A 14,025-nucleotide genomic window follows, 5' to 3' on the forward strand; every position below is an offset into this window, starting at 1 on the left:
CGACCAGCTCCGGCCCCAAAAATTTACCTCTACTTACGGACTTGCCTCGACTTACGAACCAGATCCGTGGCCATTTTCCGCCCGTTCCACGTGGTCCGCAGCCATTTTCCACCCGTGCCACGTGGTCCATGGCCATTTTCCGCCTGTTCCACGTGGTCCACGGCCATTTTTCCGCCCTGCCGCGTGGTCCACGGCCATTTTCCTGCCCGTTCCACGTGGTCCGTGGCCGTTTTTCCGCCCTGCCGCGTGGTCCACGGCCATTTTCCGCCCGTTCCACGTGGTCCGCAGCCATTTCCACCCGTGCCACGTGGTCCGCGGCCATTTTTCCACCCTGACGCGTGGTCAGCGGCCGTTTTTCCCCCCCTGACGCGTGGTCCGCGGATGCCGGAACGGATTAACGGTAATTACATTGAACCTTATGGGAAAATTTACTTCAACTTGCGACCAAATCGACTTGCGATCAGAGTCACGGAACGGATTAAGTTCGTAAGTAGAGGTACCACTGTATTTTTCTGGTCACTTGACCCTACCCTGAATTAGAAAAACGAGGGAGGAGGAGGAGGAGGAGGAAAAAAGAAGAGAAGGAAAAGAAGAGGAGAAGGAAGAGAAAGGAGAAGAAGAAGAGGAGGAGGAGAAGGGGAAGGAGAAAGAGTAGGAGAAGGAGAAGAAAAGTCTTAATCCAGACTCAACTGAATGATTCCATGTGCATATCAGTTTACTTTCTAGGTACCAATATGGAACTGGTTTGTCACTGTCTTCTTCTAAAATGTTTTCTCACTTCCCAGCATAGCCTACAGCCTTGAGGAAATGCTGATGGCTTCCCACCCAGGGACTGACTTCTTGATTCTTTTAAAACCAGCCAAGGTTGGCTGGATGTTACCATCTGATGTTGCTTCTTTAACTCACCCTCCAACATATGAGAAATTCTGTCACTGTCCAGACAACAATAAGAAACGAGTCAGCAAGAACACATTTTTTGTCCTGGTGCGAGTGGTGGATGAATTGTGGTGAGTGGGGGCCCTGTTCAGTATGGTTGGGTGGGATTTGATTTGGTCTGCAGAAGAAGAAGAAAGTAGAACCAGTCTCTTGGTTTAGGTCAGTACACATAGGTCAGTGTATTCCTGTATTCAACTCTACCTCCTGTAAAATGAACATAGTATATCATCAGTAGATGTAGCCGGTGGGCTGTTGAATTTCCTCCTATAACCATGAGGACTAACACATTGAAGATCTTGTTTAAGATCAGTGAAAACTCAGATTCTCAGGACCCCAACTGAGCCTCCACCTTGGTGATCCACAAAGGTGTCTCGTCACCTACTTCTGGGTGGATCGGAAAGGTCTCACTGGAGTCGTTTTTTTCCCAGTTTGGTAGAGCTGACCGAAGAGATCCTGAAGCTGCTGATGGAGCTGGTCTTCCGTTTGGTCTGCAATGGAGAACTTAGCCTCGCCCGGGTCTTGCGCAAAAACATCCTTGACAAAGTTGACCAGAGGAAAATGCTGCGTTACGCCCACTCGGTCAAGCCTTTGGCTGCTCGATGGGTGGCAGCCAGGTGAGATGGGTGATGGGCTCTGCAGGGCAGAGCAACAGAACGAAAACCAGGATCTTTACTAAGAAACTATAGTTCTTGATGTTCAGATTCAGCGTGCCAGGGTAGAGGTTCTCCAACATCGCAGTGCACGGCTGCCACTTGCTAAACCGATCAATGACTTTTGTGACATCCCTGTTCCCCGAGGAATAAAATTAATGGTTTCATTGGAGTTGGGGTTGAGCAAGAAATAAATATCCCACTTACAGTGGTACCTCAGTTCACGAACTGAATTCGTTCCATGATTCTGGTCGCGAACTGAATTGGTTGCGAACCGAATCAAATTTCCCCCTAAGGTTCAGTGTAAATAAGGTGAATCCGTTCTGACCCCTATGAACATGGTCGCCAACCGAATCAAATTTCCCCCTAAGGTTCAATGTAAATAAGGTGAATCCGTTCTGAACCATATGTGTTTTCTTTTTAACTACAAAAATATGAGACAAAGTACAGTACAGTACAGTAGGAAGAGAGAGAACACTAACCTTGCTTGAGGCGACTTCTGGCGTGGAGGACAGGAAGGCGGGTGGGGAGGCGGTTATGGTTTGGAGGGAGAGTCCCCCTCCATAAGGACCGCGATCTCGCCTAGAGGAAGCCACAACCACGTGTCAGAGCAGGGGAGATGGCCGCGGGTCGTGTTTGTCACCTGAGGTGGAGTTCGCGAACAGAAGCAAAATTTTGTGAACACTGCTGTTCGTGAACCGAATTGTTCGTGAACAGAAACGTTCGTGAACCGAGGTATTACTGTATTTGTAATGGTGCCAAGATCATCTATGTATCACGTGAGTTCTTAAACTCTGTGGTACTGCAGTTGTGCACTGCAGAGCTCCTCCACTAGGCAGTCAACATTTGGAGAAGCGCATTTTCACAAGGTGGTCACCTGCGCTGGGGAGCAAAGCATTGGAAGTGATTGAACCACCCTGAAGTTCACTGAAGTGCTTAGGCCTATCCAGGTTATCACATTCTGGTGTGTGATTCCCTGCGCTCGGGAAGATAACTTAGCTAACAGGAGAGCAGGCCTGTTAGGTGGAATCCAAGCTATGAAAAATTGGGGGGCATGAATTTTGGGATGAAATGTGTTGGTTGGAGTAGTTGAACACATCTGGGGAGCATCCCATGGAGAAAAGGTGGACAGAAACAGTGTATTTAAGGCACAACAAGTGATAATGCAGTGCTAAAGTTAGAGTATTATTTTTACATCATCTGCCCCAATCAGTTGCAATTCATCAGCATGGATTTCTGACTTCTACTTCATCATGATTTTACACATTCAATGAAGGCAGAAGGTGGTTTGATTGGGTTGGGTTTGGTTTTGGTTTTTTGACTCAAAGTTCTGTGCAAACAAAGCCATGCTGGATTATTTAACAGGTCTTTAAAAACCTGGTTTAATGTTGCCTGCCAATTCAGGCACTCACCACACACTGCTCTCATCCCAACCTTCAAATCAGTTGTGGAAACGACAAACCTTAGATGTTGAACTGAAAACTGAACGCTGCTCTTTTTCCGGTCTTCTACATGTTTCAGAGCTCCCAATTCCTGATTCCAAAAACCTCTTTTTTGCACCAATCTGAGTTGATGTTCCTTTTTCCTAAAGACTGGCTGATATTCCCAATTACGTCGGCAGTCGAATGGACGAGATGTTGAATGTCATGCTCAGCCCCTGATTTCATGTTTTTTTCTCCCTTGGAAGAGCCAATATATATCCATCTGGGTAAAAGTCATTCCCTTTCTCATCTTTTCTGTTTTCCAGGCCCGGCACCCTCCATGATTTTCACAGTCACGAGATCTCTGAACAGCTTACTCTCCTAGATGCGGAACTGTTTTATAAGATTGAGGTATGACGATGATGCGTTGAACTTGCCTCCGACGTATAACTCCAACCATCTCTTAAGAGTAGATGTTCTCTTTAAAAAAAATAAAATAAAATATCAGTGGTTCTATAAAGTCAAAATCCTCTCCCAAAGGAGGGTGCCCGTTGCATCTCTGCACGATGTCCAGATGTTTTGAGCTTGCTTCCTTTCAGAACAAAGGAGTAGCTGGTCTCGGAATAATTTTTAGTTCTTCCTGCCACAGCAACAACACAGAGGTCCCCTCTCTCCAACCACCGGTTGCATCTTTGCATAACCCTCTGCTTAGATCACCTACCTTAGATTACCTTGATTGTGGCAGGGCTCTGAAGTCACTGCCCATAACTAAGAATGGATATTTCTGGCTTCTAAAAAAGATTTTTTTCCAAGTCTAAGGACAAGAGGGTCTCTCTTTGGGCTACACTCTGGCCAGAGGGAGAGGAAAATATCTCTCTGCTTTCTGAAATTCAGGAACGGGTGGCCAAAGCCCATATGCCACATCCAAGGAGTAGGGAGAGATCCAACAAACACCCCTGAAGTCTTTCTTCCCCATCAGAAATAGGCCCACGCCAACTTTGGGGATATATTGGTGAAAAGCGGGAGGCAGACTTTGAATGGAAATAATCGCTCATCCCCATTAGAAGTTTCAGATCTTGATGACCAAATAATGTATCGTTTCTTTCCAGTTTTCTGGAGCTTTTCCTGGAAGAAATCACAGGCCTGATGGGGTTGCAAGGGGAGGAGATAGACAATCAAACTAAGTTGGAGACTTTGTGTATCTGGCTTAGGTTTCAATTTCCCAGATTGGAGAGCTCTAAATTTGCTGTTGGGGTAATGGAAGAGCTACGTATCTTTTCTAAGTTCCCTTCATCCCTTTCAGATCCCCGAAGTTTTACTTTGGGCAAAAGAGCAGAATGAGGAGAAGAGCCCCAACTTGACGCAGTTCACCGAGCACTTTAATAATATGTCTTACTGGTAAGAGAAAACAAGGGATATTGTGTCTTCTCCCACTGAGGTCTTCATAACTCTGTGCAGGAGCTAATATCAAGTTGTGGGTTGGTCTGCTGTCAAGAGGCTGGACACCAAACATATCTTTTGTGCTGTTCTGGAGCGTTTAATATAAGCTGGATGTTCTCCAGATATATGTGGTCACTCCCTGAATTCTCAGCAGTGACCATGCTGGGTGGGGAATTCTGCAAATTGAAGTCCATCCATCTGGAGGATAACCTTCAGCTCCCAGAATTCTTAGCAGTGGCCATCTTGGCTGGGGAATTCTAGAATTTCAAGACCTCACATCTGGAGGTGGGGGAAAGCTGGTTGATAGAAACACTTCCAACTTGGTATCTCCAGGGATACCAGACTTCAATTTCCAGAAAATTATTCTGAATGACCTTTTTTAAAGACTGGGTTAGGTCAAATTGCAAAATAATGTTTCTCTAGAAAGATAGAATGAGAAAAAAGCACAAGCAAAAATGATGGAGAAAGATCTGCTGGTGACTTGATGAATGTATAATTTCATTCATAATAAAACCTAGGATTCCTGTCATGGCTGGGACCAGAACCAAACTGGTCTTTTGAAGAACATCTAGAAGAACATCCAACAGGTGTCAATAGGGGGGTGGGGGGTGGGGGGTGAGGAGTCAGAACAAACATTAAATGTGGTTTAATTAAAATTAAGTTACATATAGTTAATTTGATGGTTCCCTTTATTTAATAGCAACTTTGGGGGTGTCCCAGATCTACCACCAAAAATTTGGGGACATTAAGCTGCAGAAGTCTAAATTAAATCTTCAGGGTTCACTATTTCCATCACCCCACTTTTCTTTGATTCTTTTTGAACCCAAAACTTATAAAGGGAGAAATCTAAAACTTTCCCATAAACTTCTTAAACCATAAACAACTTTGTTCTGAAACATCCTACCAGGAAGAATAAGATCAGGCTCTGAGAGGCGAAGCTGAAGAGAGAAAGGAATCATGCCTCCTGTTTGGGGACAGCTAGGACTAACGGGCCAGGGGATCCTGCAGACTTTTTTTTTTTTTTTAATGTTGAAATCAGTTTTGTCTTGTACAACAAACTATCTGAAAGTTATGCTTCTGGTGGATCTCTCCCCTTTGCCAATCCACAGGGTCCGTTCCATAATCATGCAGCAGGAAAAGTCACAAGATCGAGAGCGGCTGCTACTGAAATTTATCAAAATCATGAAGGTAAAGATCCAACTAGGGATGCCCTGGGGAGGGGCACGGAGGTAGAGGCCCAGCCCAAGGAACTTATAATGGTATGTGGGAAAGTCCTTGGGAGCCTGGACCAAGAGACACTGCCAAGGGAACAGTCAGATAAGAGGGAGCATAGCCCTCAGTTGGATAGCGGGTGGGGCAAGAGGCTCAGAAGGGACCCTCCCTAGTTTCTCAGGCTGTAAAGGAGACGGGGAGAGAGATGTACTTTCAGACTTGTGAGATTCTGTTAATGTAGCCTTACAATAAAGTAGAATTAGCATATCTGGTTGTGTTTCCTGTCTGGTCTACCTAGTAAGGCTGACATCAATCTTGCAAGTCTGAAAGGACAATTCTCTCCCTGGTCCCCTTCCCTTCAATCCCAAGGAGGGACCTCAGGAGGGAGCTCCTTCAAGGGGGCTATTTTAGATGGGAAAACAAGGGCTGCCAGGGAGGCTTCACAGGTTGCAAAGATAAGTCACAGAACGCAGTTGCCATGACTCTTCCTTTTGCTGCAGCACTTACGGAAACTCAACAACTTCAACTCCTACTTGGCCATCCTCTCTGCACTGGATTCGGCCCCCATTCGGCGCCTCGAATGGCAGAAACAGACCTCTGAGGTTGGTTGGTTTTACTTTCTTATTTTGTAGGCATATTTCTCCTACCTGTATACGTATGTATGAATGAATGAATGAATGAATGAATGAATGAATGAATGAATGAATGAATGAATGAATAAATAAATAAATAAGAAAGAAAGAGTTTGGTGCTATCTCAGAAAGTTCTTCCAAGCTAGCCCATCACACCTTACCAGCTCCAAGGTTGAGATGACCAAAGTAACAAGAATTGGAGGTTCATAAAAATCAGCCCTTGGCTGTTGGAAATGCAATTCAGACCTTAATAATGTGCTCATACAGTTTGGGCTTGTCCTTCCCTTTTGATCAGAAATGTGTAGGATTATCAACATGAGTGTTTGTGGCTTGTCAGGGGCCGTGGAGTCTTCTTGGGAAATTTTCTTGAGTTGTTTTCTCTACGGTAGAAACTTTGGCTCCTTTTTTTTTTTGCTTTCATTTTGAGTTTCTTTTTTCAACATCCGCTTTAAATCATCCAGAGCTACGATGGGCTCTTAATCCAGAACATTTAGACGATTGAAACTTGTAGAGCACCGTTTTGCTTTGTATATGTGTTGTTATTTTCTGTGTGTAACGGGAGAGGGTGGGAAGGGGGGAAGCTGCCATTTTTAATGCCAGCCCAGCTCTCGTTGTATTCTCAATGCAAACCATGAAAGTAGCAACCCCCGAAATCAGAACTGCCTTGAGAAAGGTCAGTCTCCTTCAGCTCTGTGTTGCTATTCTGAAGCTGGAATGGATTTGTGAATAGAATTTCATCCTTGAGAGTTAAGGTTACAGACTACTTTTCTTCTTCATTTTCTAGGGCTTGGCTGAGTATTGTACCCTGATTGACAGTTCATCCTCCTTCCGGGCTTACCGAGCTGCTCTTTCTGAGGTGGAACCACCTTGTATTCCTTACTTGTGAGTAGCTTCACAGCCCCTGCCATTATTCATATCTTTGAAGAACATCACAAAAGCCATCTGTTCAACCTGAGCTAAAGCATGCTTAGCAGTTGGTCCTGCTAAGGGCTGAATGGTCCTCAAGAAATTAGTCCTCAGGTTCATCCAAAAGTTCTCCTCCTCCTCCTCCTTTGCTTTAGTCTCATCCTGTCCAGCAGCAAGGAATGCTTTGCTTTCTTCTAAGTAATTGGCCCCAAGCATCTTTAGAATACTTGTGTGCTCTTTGTTTTTTCTCTTCTCCAGGTTGAACGTAACTATTTCTTTTGACCTTGCCTTATCATTTCCTCTTTTTTTAAAAAAAAACCCTGTTCAGATGGATTTTTTCTCACCATCCCTGCCTGTTCAGCAGAGAGAAGTATTTGACACTTGCAGATATTCCAAATGAATCAGGGTGGGGGGTGGGGGGGAGAGAATCATGGATTCTATTCTCCAGCCATATAACAACCCCAAAGTTGCATTTTCACAATTTGTTCGACCAGACCCTGAAAGATCTAGTCATCGCATTGTATGCAGCAGTGCTAAGCTTAGTTAGTATTACAGGTCATCCTTGTTTAGCGACTGTTCGCTGTTATGACAGTGATGGAAAAGTAACTTTATGACCAATCCTTGCATTTACGACCTTTGCAGCTCTGTAAAGCATAGCCGAAGTAAGATTGTAAAATCATGATGTTTCATTTAGCAACTGTTTTGCTTAATGACCAGGTCGCCGGTCCCAGTTGTGGTTGTTAAATGAGGATGACCTGTAATTTGGCATGACGTATTTCTCTGTGGGCTTAAGAGGTGCAGACCAACCCACTTCCTTAGTTTATGATTTACCAGCTTTTGCAGAACCAGAAAGTTCTCCATCCAAAGCTTGTAGCCCCAATGCAGCCCTTTTGCCTTCCAGACGAGTTGCTCTTCTAAGCCATAACTGGAAGCTCTTCCCTTTCTCCTCTCTCCTGCTCCAGAGGCCTGATCCTACAAGACCTGACCTTTGTGCACCTGGGAAACCCAGACTATATTGATGGCAAAGTCAACTTTTCCAAGCGATGGCAACAGTTCAACATCCTGGACAACATGAGACGCTTCCAGCAAGTGTAAGGCACCTCTGCTCCTCCCATGGCTTTGTGGTCCCCAAGCCCATGTTTTGGGGAACTGGGCTGAATGCTGAGAACTGGGACCATGCTTCAGGAGAGGGCAAGCAACTCATCAATCATAGAGCCAGGAAATAAGGAAGCTGTGTCTCTCACAATTGGGTTGTAATGATATATGGGAAAGACCTTGGGACACTGGACCCAGAGACACTGCCAAGGGAATGGTCAGATAAGAGGGAGCATAGCCCACAGCTGCATAGTAAGTGAGGCAAAAGGCTCAGAAGAGACCCTCCCTAGTTTCTCAGGCTGTAAAGGGGACAGGGAGGAGAAATGTCCTTTCAGACTTACAAGGTTCTGTCAATGTAGCTTTACAGTAAAGTAGAATTAGCTCATCTGGTTGTGTTTCCTGTCTGGTTTACCCGGCAAAGCCAACATCAGTCTTGCAAATCTTAGAGTACAATTCTCCCCCCTTCTCTTTTGGTTGATATCGGCCTTGCTGGGCAAACCAGACAGGAAACACAACCAAATGAGCTAATTCTACTTTGTTTTAAAGCTACATTGACAGAATCTTGCAAATCTGAAAGGACAATTCTCCCCCCATCTCCTTTATACCCTGAGAAATTAGGGAGGGTCCCTTCTGAGCCTCTTGCTCCACCCACTATCCAGCTGAGGGCTATGCTGTCTCTTATCTAACCGTTTCCCAGGCAATGTCTCTTTGCCCAGTCTCCCAAGGTCTTTCTCACATACCATTACATGGGCTGAATGATGACCCCCAGCACCCCTGCTCATGCGGTCAGTGGTTCAGGATGCTGGGGGTTGGATTCAGAATGACCAGGAGAGATGCGGTTTTACAAGCCATGCTTGACATTCTGGATGTACGTGGCCTATTGCCTCCTGCACTGTAAGAATCTTAGAACTGAGAGGAACACATAGACAGCCATTTTTCCCCTTTTTAAATTGTATTTAATAATTTTTTTGGTAACAAACTAATCTTTAATCTTAAAGAAAAAATAGAATATTTAAAAAATTAAGTTTATTTAGGAACCTGGAAGTGGGCGGTAGACAATCATTATACCTTTTGATGCACATAAAGAATGCTTAAAGCAAGTAAAGTAAAAATAATCTTCTGGATCATTGTGAAAGTGAGATAAATTTTCCCATTATTTTCCAGCATGTTTGCCAACTTTTGGAGATATTCAAATCATTTCTGGTTTCCCAGGATCTTAGCTTTCCCATCTAGCTGCAGTCAATAAGGAAGCTATCAATTCTTTTTGTTTTAAAAGTGTCGTTTGGGGTATCACAAGCATTTAGTGAGGCCAACTTAGTGTCTAATATAATTGTCTGAGGTTTTTTTTTTAGTTTATAATTTTTTATCGCTTTTTAATTAATAAGAAAAAAAACAATACACAAAAATAATAACACACGGCCAAGAAGAAGAAGAAAACGTTAAAAAGTGCTAGTACAAAACAGTGGCCAAAATGTAGGAATAAACAAAGGGAATAAAAACTTGGCATAATGCATCGTCATAACAGTAATTGTCGGAGGTTTTTTTTTTTTATTAATGTTTGTTAAAACTTTTTACATAGCCAAGAGACAACTGCAGAAATATATAAAGAAAAGAAAGAAAAAGAGAAAAGTGCAGAAGAGAATGTAGTTAAAGAAAGGAAAAAGGCATTTCTGCCTTCTTTACTGCAGTTACAAACAGATTATTCCTCCTGAACTTAATCGCCTGAGTTAAATTTGTGTTAAAAGAAGACAAGTCCAAATTCTTTACACTTTCCCCAACGTGTGGGGCTTACCCTGCGCTCATTTTATAACCCCAGGGAAACGCAACTTGATCCGTTCCGGTCTTAAGCAGTTTCTTCCTCTCTGATCTTTGCAGCCATTACGACATCAGACGTAACGACGACATCATTTCGTTCTTCAACGACTTCAGCGACCACCTAGCCGAGGAGGCGTTGTGGGAACTATCGCTCAAAATCAAACCCCGAAACATCACGCGGCGAAAAACAGACCGGGAGGAGAAGACTTAGAAGGGGGGAGCAGCGAGGCCGTGAGCATCCATTTGGGAACTTACACAGAGGGCAGAATCCTAAGCCTTGGCACGCTGACCAGATCTCCATCACCTCCTGAGCTGGTGGTGGGAGAGTCTCCATGTCCTCCCCTCCGATCTTTTTCCACAGCTGTCGGGCCATCGTACATCAGCCTCCCAGTTTGGAAAGAGAAGGAAGGAAAAGAAACCGAACTGGTGACTTTCTGTTTTGTCCAACGCCAAGTTTTACTTGCGCGCGGGGTGGGAGAGAGAGAGGGACCCATCCAGCGTACATTTTTGCACACTCTTCAGAGGGACGCAAAGCAAGATCTCTCGTGTCGTGCCAAGGTGTAACCAGCCAGGATGGGTTTGGTCAAGGGCGTTTCCTGATGACTACTCCATGGAGAACCATCTCAGATACTTCCACTCTATGAGAGAACCTGGAAAAGGTAGAGCCAGGGAGGCTGGGTGGGGTGGAGATAAGCCCTGGTTCTCCACCTTCCTTGGCAGAGTTTGTGTTTACACAGCACCATCGGATGAAGTCGTTGATCTAAAGCCCTTATGAACAGGGACAACAGAAGTTGGAGGATGGCTTTTCTGACCGTTCTTCTCTCAATCTCTTCCATAAACTTGGATCGCTTCCTTCTTCAATCCGGGACTCTGGCATCGTCTCTGACCTCCCCACCCCACCCCAACTTCCTGATTTCCACCATGGAATGGGAAACGTCTAATTTAGTGATGGTACTAGCTTGTAACGCAGTAAATATGTAGAAAAACACAGCCGCCTGTACATACGGGAATCTAGAACTGTTCTGTTTTTGTTTTGATGTGCATGTTTCAATGGCACGTGGACTTCTCCCCCCCCCCCCCCTTTTGGCTGTTTGTCATTTGGTTTGGGTTGGTTTTTGGGTTTTTTTGGCAAGGAATTATTAAAAAAAAAAAAATGGATAGGAAAGACACAAACAGATCTCTACTCTGTGAAGGCATCAGCCCAGGGTCAGAATGGAGGTGGTTAGGTGATCGCTGGACTTACATCAAGCCCACCATGGGCAGGATTAAACCAAGATGGTTTGGATCTTTGGGCCCCAGAGGTGATGGCCAAACATAAATTTAGCCCCCCCCCATGAAAATAAGAGGCAGAATCCCCCCGAATATTCTATTCCAGCACACCTTTCAGATATGTTGGACTACCACTCCCAGGCTGCACTGCCAGCATTTTTATCCTTCCTCCGCTTCCCTCAAGGTATGTGCTGGAGAAATTTCCAGGATTCCCCCATTCTCTGCTCCTTGAAATCAGGCGCCCAAAGCTGTTTGCTTCCCAAAAGTGTTGCCTTTCCCATGTGGGAGAGTTCAGGGTTTCTGGCATGAAAAGAAATAATAGGAAGCCCATTCCTGCTTTGATTTTCTCCTCCTACGCAGTGGCCAAATCTGGAAAATCTGAGGTTTCCTTGCTTCACAAATCCCCTATCTCCTTCTTCATCACCACCACCACTACCACCATCATCCAATCTTCTCTCTTTTCCTTCTCCTCCATCATCTTCATCCCTTCTTCTCTTTTTCCTTCTCCCTTTTCCTTCTTCATTTCTTCCACCAGCACCACCACCATCATCATCCCTTCTCCTTTTCCTCCTCCACCACCACCATCATCCCCCTTTCCCTCCTTCCTCCTCTTCCTTCCTCTTCATTTTGCCAAGGCTTCCATGGGCAAAGAATCCTGCACAAAGGAATTTGCACAGGATTTGGAGCGATCACCAGCGAAAGCAAAATAAAACTCTCCTGTTCTGATGTTCACCTCGTCTCACTTGGCTGCTCTGTTGCCCGTTGATGAACAAGCCGCCCATCCTTGGCCGTGTGCAGTCAAACGAGGAAAAATCCCTTCACATCCTTCCTTTAATTCCATCTCCTTAACATGGGGATCAGAACTGTATTTTCAGTGGGCAGAAAATAACCTCCCACATCTGAACTGATTCAAATTTTCCAAGAAGGGCTCCCTTTGTTCTTTGTTCTGGACAGCAAACAATGTCTGGTTTTAGGAACTGGACACCCTCCTGGAGAAAATCAGATTTGCACCATTCTGTCAACAAAGCTTTTTGATTCACGAACTACCAACACCACCTTCCCTTTTAGGGAAGTAACCAGCATTGTCTTGAAAAGTCTGTGTAATATTCCCCAACGGATGCAGAGAATTTTTCCAGCTAAGTGCTGAGTGAGATGATGATGGTGATGATGGCATATGGCATGGTGTGATTGATACAGTGTGCAAATAGTGTGTTTGGCCTTTTCACTCCTGCGTGAACACCTACTTCCTTGGTTGAGCGTTGTTTAATGAGAAGCTTTTGGCAAATTTTCTTTTAGGGAGGGGGACATAGGAACATCATGGCTACTACCCCAAGCCTATCTTCCCCACCTCATCACACATCATCTCTAACCACTTGGTGGCAGAAGGCCATGTTGGAGAACAACCCAGCAGGTTGGATTTCACACAAAACTATCTAGGAAGCTGTGGGACATAGCTGATCTCTGAACCTTGGAGGTAGAATGGACAACCAGTGCTTAGTCCTGACATTTGAAATGTTTGGGGACATAGGAGATGTTCTTGCCAGAGCCTTGACCCAAGATCTCTGTGTTCCAACATCCTGATAATGCAGTTAAAGTCAGATAATCAGTGTCGTCCTATTTTGTATCTTCAAGGCCAGCTGGATCACTAGATGCAATGAGAGATGTGGTCCAGGCAGCAAATCCTGCTGACCAGTTGGAGGACAGGGCTATATGTATCCCACCCCGTTAGGCATGATGGAGGACGTTACTCATGAAATGAAACCTGGTGGGACAGGAGGAGGACAGGCCACCATCTTGGCTAAGGTCTCAAAATGTCTTAGGGCTACCCTGCTGTTTTCAGTAGTGATCCATGTCCAAAGGTCCTGCCCGGTCCACTCAGGAAGAGCAAACAGGTGAATGGATCCAGATGAAGATCCATCTTCCTGAGTGCCATGGGTGCATCTTAAAATGGGGAAGAAGGACATGAACTCACCTGTGTTCACCTGAGTTCATGAACCAATGAGCGTAGCCTTGCCCAACTCGAAACGAAGGCCATATTTGGTAGGGGGGATTGTTTGCAACTCACCAGGATGTCGTGTCTGGAAATATATCTCTATTCCCTAAAAACTGCTCTGAATTAGTCCCTGTTTCTGAACCTGATCCAATGGAGTTGCTTTTCTTTTTCCCTTCTTCAACTTTCCTACTCCTTAACGGTGGCAGCATCTTACTCATTTTCTGGGAAGCAAAAGGTTTAAATCGGAGTTTGGCTAGAGAGACGGGCCGTGAGGAAGGAGAGGAAAAAGGGTAGGTTCAGTTCAGTTGTGGAAGTCAACAGGGGAACCTGATGAACCTTTACAAAATTGTCCTCAGTGATCTTAACTTGGCTGACTCACCTACCAGCTCTCCTGAACTTGACACTGTATTTATGGCTCCACAGTTTAGCATCCCCAACTTGCAAATAAAATAAACCTGAAAGCTGTTACTTGCTTTTTTATATTCAAGGGAGACAAAAATAGGGAAAATAAAGGCAGTTAAAGAGCCGAGCCTCTTCTTGATCGTGCTGCTTGATCGTGCATCAAGGTTACAGCCCCAATCAAGTCCACGGTGACCTGTTTGCATTTCTCTAGATGCCATATTTAAGGTGCTAGTCCAGTCTGAGGGGCGGGGTGG

The 14,025-nt window shown here is 44.9% G+C and overlaps 1 protein-coding gene across 7 annotated transcripts in view; it reads left to right on the forward strand.

The window, feature by feature from the left end:
- Window positions 1–13,551, forward strand: part of RAPGEF1 (Rap guanine nucleotide exchange factor 1) — a 76,473-nt gene extending 62,922 nt beyond the window's left edge. For all 7 annotated transcript variants that reach the window (XM_088147067.1, XM_088147065.1, XM_088147070.1 and 4 more), the window contains 9 exons: window positions 915–1,007; window positions 1,365–1,550; window positions 3,334–3,418; window positions 4,311–4,405; window positions 5,557–5,635; window positions 6,160–6,261; window positions 7,076–7,173; window positions 8,160–8,288; window positions 10,168–13,551. In XM_088147067.1, the coding sequence (XP_088003193.1) occupies window positions 915–1,007; window positions 1,365–1,550; window positions 3,334–3,418; window positions 4,311–4,405; window positions 5,557–5,635; window positions 6,160–6,261; window positions 7,076–7,173; window positions 8,160–8,288; window positions 10,168–10,318 (1,018 nt within the window). In that variant the 3' untranslated portion in view covers window positions 10,319–13,551. The remainder of the gene's footprint in view (window positions 1–914; window positions 1,008–1,364; window positions 1,551–3,333; window positions 3,419–4,310; window positions 4,406–5,556; window positions 5,636–6,159; window positions 6,262–7,075; window positions 7,174–8,159; window positions 8,289–10,167) is intronic.
- The last annotated feature ends 474 nt before the right edge of the window (window positions 13,552–14,025 follow it).

Source organism: Python bivittatus, unplaced genomic scaffold, assembly GCF_059951505.1.
Source record: "Python bivittatus isolate LINGU-HERP-01145 unplaced genomic scaffold, Pbiv_v1 ctg000160_np1212, whole genome shotgun sequence".
Taxonomy (NCBI): domain Eukaryota; kingdom Metazoa; phylum Chordata; class Lepidosauria; order Squamata; family Pythonidae; genus Python; species Python bivittatus.